The sequence below is a fragment of the Parasteatoda tepidariorum genome, chromosome X1 (genome assembly GCF_043381705.1).
Source record: "Parasteatoda tepidariorum isolate YZ-2023 chromosome X1, CAS_Ptep_4.0, whole genome shotgun sequence".
Lineage (NCBI taxonomy): Eukaryota > Metazoa > Arthropoda > Arachnida > Araneae > Theridiidae > Parasteatoda > Parasteatoda tepidariorum.
Window position 1 is genome coordinate 82379541 of NC_092214.1, and position 8592 is coordinate 82388132.

At 28.8% G+C, this 8592-nt stretch overlaps 1 protein-coding gene across 1 annotated transcript in view; it reads left to right on the forward strand.

Moving 5' to 3' along the window:
- The window catches only part of LOC107450611 (gamma-aminobutyric acid receptor subunit beta), a 481963-nt gene that overhangs the window by 168937 nt on the left and 304434 nt on the right, over positions 1-8592 (forward strand). Inside the window, exon 4 of the mRNA XM_071187317.1 lies at positions 4959-5041. Within this exon, the coding sequence (XP_071043418.1) occupies positions 4959-5041 (83 nt within the window). The remainder of the gene's footprint in view (positions 1-4958; positions 5042-8592) is intronic.

Consider the following 8592-nt stretch of genomic DNA (forward strand, 5'->3'; position numbering starts at 1 on the left):
AAGCCTCTACTGTCTGCTTTAAATAAGCGCAGACGTCTCCAATTTGCAAAGGAGCACAAACATTGGACAGTAGATGACTGGAAGAGGGTCATGTGGTCCGATGAAACACGATTTCAAATGCATCGTGCAGATGGCAGGATGAGAATATGGAGAAAACAGCACGAAAGCATGGACCCTAACTGCATTGCCACGACACTTCAAGCTGGTGGTAGCAACGTTATGGTATGGGGAATGTTCTCTTGGTATTGAATGGGTCCTTTAATTCGTCTACCACAACGCCTTAATGCCCAAGGGTATTTAAGTATTATCGCAGATCAAGTACATCCGTTTATGTCAATGGTGTATTCTGGCGGGGATGGATACTTCCAGCAGGACAACACTACTTGTCATATAGCTGGCATTGTCCACAGATGGTTCGAAGAGCATGACGGATAATTTAACTTGCTTCGTTGGCCAGCGCAATCCCCAAATCTCAATCCAATTAAGAATTTGTGGGATGAAATTGAACGGGCGCTCAGACAGATGGATCCAGTACCATCAAATTTGCAGGAATTGGCAAGTGCAGTTCAGCGAGCATGGTCTGGCATGCCTTCTACAACCTACCAACATCTAATAGAATCCATGCCCTGACGAATTAAGGCAGTAATACGTGCAAAAGGTGGCCCAATAGCGTACTGAAGGTTTGGTCATAATAATTTGGCCTCTCAGTGTATAATACCTTTAAAAATAGGTTCGTTTACTCCGAATTAGAGGAAACCATGGATATTAGATCCACTTTTGAGAAAACACTTATTGATATTATTTTTTGCAAGAAGTGTTTCGAGTGTTTTCGTTTTCAATTTTAAAGACATTCGATAATATTGTTTGCAATATTAGAAATACAAAGAAATGAAATTTTGTGTATTCCATAAATATTTTTTGAATAGAGCTGGGTTAAATCTTTTTAACTACAAAGGTATTTCGCTCGCAGAAAGGGATGTTTAACTTAAAATTTTTTTTAATAGAGCTGGGTTAAACCTTTTTAACTACAAAGATATTTCACTCGCAGAAAGGGATATTTAACTTAGATGTTAAAATGAAATGAAAAAGCTTTTTAAGAATTAAGAACGACATATTAAGCACAATAAACTTTTTCTAAAAAGGAGAAAATTGGAGTCGAAAGAAAAATTTTTTTTTTTGTATTTTTGCAAAATATGAAGATTAACATTCCATCATATTAAATGTTTTATTTTTAAATTTGAAAACAAAAGACTTTAGAAAAAGATAATTATAATGTTTCTCATGACATAAATTAATATTTTTTTTATAATTTAAAAAAATGAGTAATTCATATTCTTGTGGTAATTTTCTTCGGTATATGGTAAATATTGCTTTAGTATCAAAAAAAAAAATCGTTAAAATATGTTTACTTTTGTTTTCTATTTGCAACATACTTTCCAAATTTTACACTGTAATGGACAATACTTGTATACCTTCTTTTTAAGTAAAATTAAAAATGAGAGATTTCACTTCATATCTTTTAAAGCATCTTATCACCATTGAATGCCGTTAGTTTTTAAATTTTCATCTAAGTTTAAAATTAATAGCCTTTTTTTCATAACATTTAAATTGTTAAATTAATGAACTCGCTTGAAATATTTTATCAAATAGTACAAATTTTCGACCAAGTTCGAAATTGACAAATAAGTATTCGCTTGAAAACGTTACTTGAAAAAAGGATTAGTGTACGAATTATAGATTAAATGTGGAATAAATTTTCTTAACATAGTATTTTTTGATTTGAAGTCATTTTTTTACATTGAAAAACCTCTGTAACGGACATTAAGCGTATGTTTTACTTTTTGATAAATAAAAAAAAATCTCAACCCTCTTGGAAGCAAAAAGCTACATGAATGAAGAAAAGAACATAAATGCGCATACTATAGTTTCAGTTCTATAAATAGAGCCTTCCTCAGTGTCTAAAAGCCAAATGATGATATTTAAACAATAGGGATCCAGGAACAAATTTGAACGAGAAAATAAAAGGGGAAATGAAAAACGGTTGGGAGGGGATTTGGTGAATTGATAAGAGTTTGAATAAATAATTTTCAAAATTCACCAATTCTCACCAACCTGAAAGAAACTATTGGAGATATTGATAGCTTTGGTATTAATCAAATTTGATGTCATTAAGGTCTTGCGCACATGGAAAAAACTAAACATACCCTTAAACTTTGACTTAACATGAAAGCTATTTAGAAAGTGAGAATAATGATTTTCGATCGCTCCGCATAGTTGGAATTCAAAACACTGACACTGAGTTGAGTTTTCTTCTGCTAAAGTCCTTCAACTTTGCTTTTGTCTTCCGAACTTGATTTTTGGGAGTCTTCCTATATTTTTAAAAAAAATAATAATTTAGTTAATGATTTTTCTATATTCTCAACGTTTCTCAATATTTTGATGTATACTTTTACTTAATCTATTTCCCCCTTGTGCTTCCGCCAAAACCTCTCTCACCTGTTTCTTACTTCCGTTTTCATTTTCTTGTTTAAGCTTTTTCCTCGATCTCTATTGATTAAACTAGTTAACACGTGTTTGTCTCTTTACTATTTCTAATATCATTTGATGTTTAGACACAAAGGAAGTTTCTTATTTATAGAACTGGAACTATAGTATGTCCATTTACGTACTCTCATTTGTGCCTTATTCACGTTTTTTTTCCACCTTATGTCTAAATAGTATTAATTATACTATATCTCTTGTTGTAACTAAATATTTTTTTTATCATTTCAGACTTGAATCCTAAGTTGAGAGGGTTTTTGGTAGTAAGAGGTTAGCACCTGAAATATCTAAAACAATAAGCACGCACAAGAATCGTGAAAAAAGCAATTTTTTTTCAGGATTTTTTTATTTTATTTATTTTTTATAATTTAAGGTAGCAAACTCCGCAAATTTCAAAACAATTACATTTTACCCATTGCTTGATACTATTGCATTAGAGCTGTATAGCTACCTTAAAGTAAATTTTACTATTGCTTTATTTCTCCTCTGAGAAATGTCAAAGCTCTTGCTAGCAATATTGTAATAGTTTTTGTACAAAGTAATGTTTACAATAAAAATAGATTTTGTATTCTACTTCTTCAACATTTGTTGCGTTTCAAGAAATTATTTCTTATATATTATGTATAAAGAATAGAACTCAAAAGCTGATCTGAAAATACTATACAGAAGTTCATCCATCACTGTCAGTTTCTGCTTTGTTTTAATATAGTAAAGGCCAAAAGAAGGGGAAAAAATAAACTATTAGATGGTTCTAAATCGTGTAAAGAGTTTATTCGAGTGATTTAAAAATGTTTTAATTTTTACAAAAGGCAATTTGCAATTCATGATGATTATTTAAAAGATTAGTTTCGCAAAAGTATTTACTCTGTTTGCGTTTATAAATAATATGTTTTTACAACTAACGTGTTTTTCTTTACTTAGGAATTGCCTTTCTTTCAAAAATGTAAATATTCTTAATATAATTAGAAGCAGTTCTAATAGAAAAAATTTAGAAAAAACACAGGATAATATGTTTCATGAATGAAATCAATGGATTAAACATAGATGAATGCTTTCGTCAATATCAAAAATATTTTTTAAAACATTTAAAGCAGTATTTCAGTAAGAAAATAAGTGTGAGGAATTGATGTAAAATCAGATTTCGCAATTTTTACTTTATTGATAGCAATTAAAACATTTCCAGTAATTCATGATAAATATCTCTATGCTTTATTTATTTAGTTTTACGTGATAAATGATGCATTAGATGAATGATGAGTTTTTTTTCCACGTGAAATTTTTTTTTAAGTTGTGAAAAATGCTTTAGCAAAAAATGAATAGTGAAAATCAAAAGTGTGCATTATATTTTTTAATGTTTATGATAATTTTATAAACGTCAGTGTTTTATATCATGTTCGGACAAATTATTTATTTTAACCATATGCCATAATACGACCAAATGACAATGTTTGAACCAAATATATGCGCTATATAAATATACCAATCTTGGTTTGAATAATACATATATGTTAATTTGTTACTTTTAAGCATTTTGATTGTCCCTTCAAATTTTGTGAAAACTAAAATTTGATTATGCTTTGAAGTTTTCTTCAAGCTAATAATTTTTAAATTTGAAAGAATGGGCAGTTTAAGTAATATTTTAATTTTTTTTTCATTTATGCACATATTTAGTTACGTAAAAATTTTGCGTCATGCAATTTGTTTATTTTTACAATAGCCCTTGTACCTAAATTGTGGGTTTAAGAAATGGTTGGCGAGAAGTAAAAAGCTTTCCACGCATTAATTAAGACTTAGTGAAACTTTTGTACATTAAAAAATATCTTATGAAAACAAGTTTATGTAAAAAAGCGTTAGTCATTCATCTATTTAGTCAATATATATATATATATATCTTTTTTTCAATTTCAGAACATTACTTTTTCAATATAGAAAATAAAAAAACCGCTTCAAAAGTTATTCTAATTTAATCATGATTGATATGTTTTGATAATGTTGAATATATTTTTTTTGAATTAAGGACTTATTCAATTGCTGAACATTTCAAGAAAGATAGACGTTTCATGTTTTTCATTTATATCATAAGTTTTAATCTAGATGTATGCTGTAAAATATGTAATGTAATAATACACATAACAGAATTAGTTTTCTGTTTCTCACATCAAAATAAATATTAATAAGAAATTTAACTATGTTGAAAAAATAAGATCCATTTACAGGGGAAAAACAACTTTGAACTTTTATTTCTTCAAAATCTTTGCAAATCTTAGCAATTTGGGCCAACTAACCATCAACAGGTTAAATTTTACTATTTATAAGCTTGATGTCTTTCTTTATGTATTCTTATATTTCGACTTATGTTGTTTTATAGCTTGACATTGGAATTAAAAAAAAAAGTATTTATAAATGTTATTTTTCAGGTTAACGGTAACTAACAGTTGTCCAATGGACCTTCGGTATTTTCCAATGGATCGACAACAGTGCACTGTAGAAGTGGAAAGTTGTAAGTAAAATTCAGAATATATTTGAAATGTTATACTCCAGCTATAGAACTGAAAATTAAAGATTGATGATACAAAAAGAAATACCTAATATTTAAATTGATATTTTTATTTTTAATTTTTATTTTCTTAAATAAACTCAATACTGCGGTGTACTACTTACTTTCAGGGTACTTAATTAAAACTACTACTTAAAGGCTAAAGCAATAATATCCTTCGAAATGAAACTTTGATAAATTATAATTTTTGTAAAGAATAAGTGTAAAAAACCACGTATATAACCATTAACCATAGTGGTTTGTCCTTAGATGATCTTCTAATAACCCAGACTTGAATTCCATCTATCAAGTGTTCCTTCGTAATTTCTAGTTTTCATCGTCCGTAATGCTGACAAATATAATTTGCAATCGAAGGGTTGATTAATTAAGTTTAAATTTTGCAGTTATCTAGTAAATGTTAGTTCGATTTGTTTTCACCTTCGTGAACGGTATTACTTTCCCTAAAACAACTATTTTGCAAAAGTGATTTTAATTTAATACCGGAATCAAGAATTTCCTTGTTTCGTGAGTTTCATTCAAAATTACGAAGATTTTGAGGCAATTTCTTTTTTTTTAATTTTAAGGTATAAAATTTTTTGCATAATTTTAAAGTATATAATTTTAAATGGCAAAATACAAAATTCGACTGAAATTGGTTGTCCTAAAAAATCGAATATCAAATAAAGAACATTTAGAAAATTCTATTTCTCCGGAATTATTTGACCGATTCATCTCAAAATGTGTATTTTGTCTTGTAAAATTACAAACTTTAATATGATGCGAAACTTTTATACCGTACAATTTAAAAAATGTTCGATTATTATGTTCGATGTATGAAAATTGATAAATATTTACAAAAGTTTAGTTTTTTCATGCAGATATCTTCCGACAAACGAGTTTTATAACTGTGAGCAATATTATTTCAATTCGCTTAAAAAGTTTTCGAGACAATAAAATTAGCATTAGGGAGTTCAAACTTTGGATCACTCTCCTGACCAAACTATGGGAACCATATTTCCCTGATTGCGGCCTATATTTTGGGGGTCAGAAATCCGAATTCATCGGAAAAAAGGTATGTTTATTCAAAGAAAAAACGCTTTTGTGTAGCTTAAAATATCGTCTGTTCTAATTGATTAGAATATTTGAGGTCATGAAGATTCAGTCGTTGAACGTGAAGATCCGATCAGTAGATCAAACGATATTCAGTGTGGCACATTTTGTATTTTGCGCATTGAACGTTTGCCATCTTAAAAGGGCATTTTTTACATACGTTAACCTTGTGAAAAATTTGTTAAGCCTGTGTTAATTTCGGTAAAAAATAATGAAGGATAGCCATTCCTGCAGACGAATTCATCAAAATTTCATTTTTATCGAAAAGAAAAAAATATCTTCTATGCAAGATCTTTCTCGAAGTCACCAATGACTAGTGGGGCTCAAAAAGAATTTATTTCATAATATATAGCAGTGCTCATTTTACTCAGAAGACCTCATCTGCCTCAAATGGTACTTTTGAATGTTTCAAGACAAAAATGCAAAAAAATTACCAGTATGTGATTGCCGACAAGCATGTAAAGTTCCACTCTAAACTCTCTCCTGTCCTCAACATAGCATTGGAATGTCAAATCATATCTCTGCCTAAACCATATATAATGTCATTAAATTTAAAATGAAGTATGACTTACTTTTTTTCGCAATTTTAATGACCTGGACAATTTTGTTTGCTTTTGTATGTCAGTAATCGTATGTAGGACTGGGCAATATTAGAAATTATATATCGTGATGCATCGTCAGTTTTGCATCGCGATATAGCGATGTATCGCGATATAGTATTTTTGAATTTCATTTACTTGTAAGGCACAAAAAGTCAGATTTCTATCAAAACTTCATGCTCAGATTGATTTAAATCAATTTATAAATTTGAAGATATATATGTTTTGCTTAAAGATATTAAATAAATTGACTAATGTACAAATCTTATTTTAAAATATTTATGGAAATGTTTGTTTAGAAATTCATAATACGCGTAAAACAAAGGGTTAAAAACTTTTTTAAAGCGTTTTTAATAAATTATATTTTCTTGTACTATTATGCATAAATAATTACATAATTATTAAGTTCCTATCCGGCTAAGCTCAATTTCTAAATGAAACGTTAAAAATTATTTGTATGTTTAACACAAAGTGCTAAGTAAATTTTAGAAAAAAAACGCTTTTAAAACACTATTTTTTATTATTATCATTTCAGTTATTATAGTTCTATAATATAGTTCATTTACGTCACACTAGAGCTGCACAATGGGCTATTGGCGACGGTCTGGGAAACATCCCTGAGGATGATCCGAAGACATGCCATCACAATTTTGATCCTCTGCAAATGGAATGGCACCCCCGCTTTGGTAGCTCGACGACCTGCACGCGAAGTCGAGCACTCGAGGACCAATACCGCACACCCTCGGTCCCTACGCAGACTGATCCAATTGGTCACGCATCCGCACACTGACCGCAGCCTGTGATGCTTGACTTCGGTGATCTGCAGGAAACCGTGTCTTAACGATCAGTCCACTGCGGGACCTTATCATTTCAGATAAGTAATTAAATTAAATTAAATAATGACCGAATTATGAACGAAAAACAAAGGAAGATTTAATTTCTTGAAAATAAAAAGAAATTGATATTCGATATTATATTTAGCTAATTAACAAATAATATGAAAAGAATATTTCTTAAAAAGAATTATTATACTCTCTAATAAAACGAAGTGCTAAATGATTTTAAAAAATGAATAAAATATGCAAACCTTTCACATTTTTTTGTATAAACAAAGTTGATTGACTTATGTCCAAATCCAAATGACAAAAATAAATTTTGTTTTAACTTTATTTCTAAAAATAAAAACAACAAGATTTATAAATTTAAAATCAGTAATAAAAACTCATTAAATTATTAGAAGTTTCATCCAAAAAGTTTTTAATAAATTAAAAGAAAGTAAAAAAATAACCTAACAAATTCAATGTATAATTTTTTTTCTCTTAATAAATTACTACTAAATAACTTTTAACTCCTATTTTTTTTTTAAAAAAAATAGTCTTCAAGCCATTGCCATTTGTTTTATGTACAGTAGGTTAATATGAAGAAAGATTGATAATTAAAAATTCGAATAATCAATATGTGAGAAAGTGTCCTTCAACCAAGTGTATATATAATACAAAACTTCAGTTTAATGAATATATCTCTTTGGGAGCGCCAAAATAGCCTTAAATGTTTTACATGAATTGCCAAAAACTTATTGAGTAAGTGTTATTTGTGTTTTTGCTTCACAAATGCTTAAGATAAACTCTTAAAGTAATAAATATTAATAGGTTATAATAAAAATGTTAAATATTTTCCCCTAAGCAGACTAATGCTTTCCTGCTCCAATAAGAACTGCATTATGTGTTACAGTTGGATTTTTTTTTGTAAGAATTCATACCATTTTATTTGTTGCATGATTTCTATATTATTTTTTACTTAATTTTG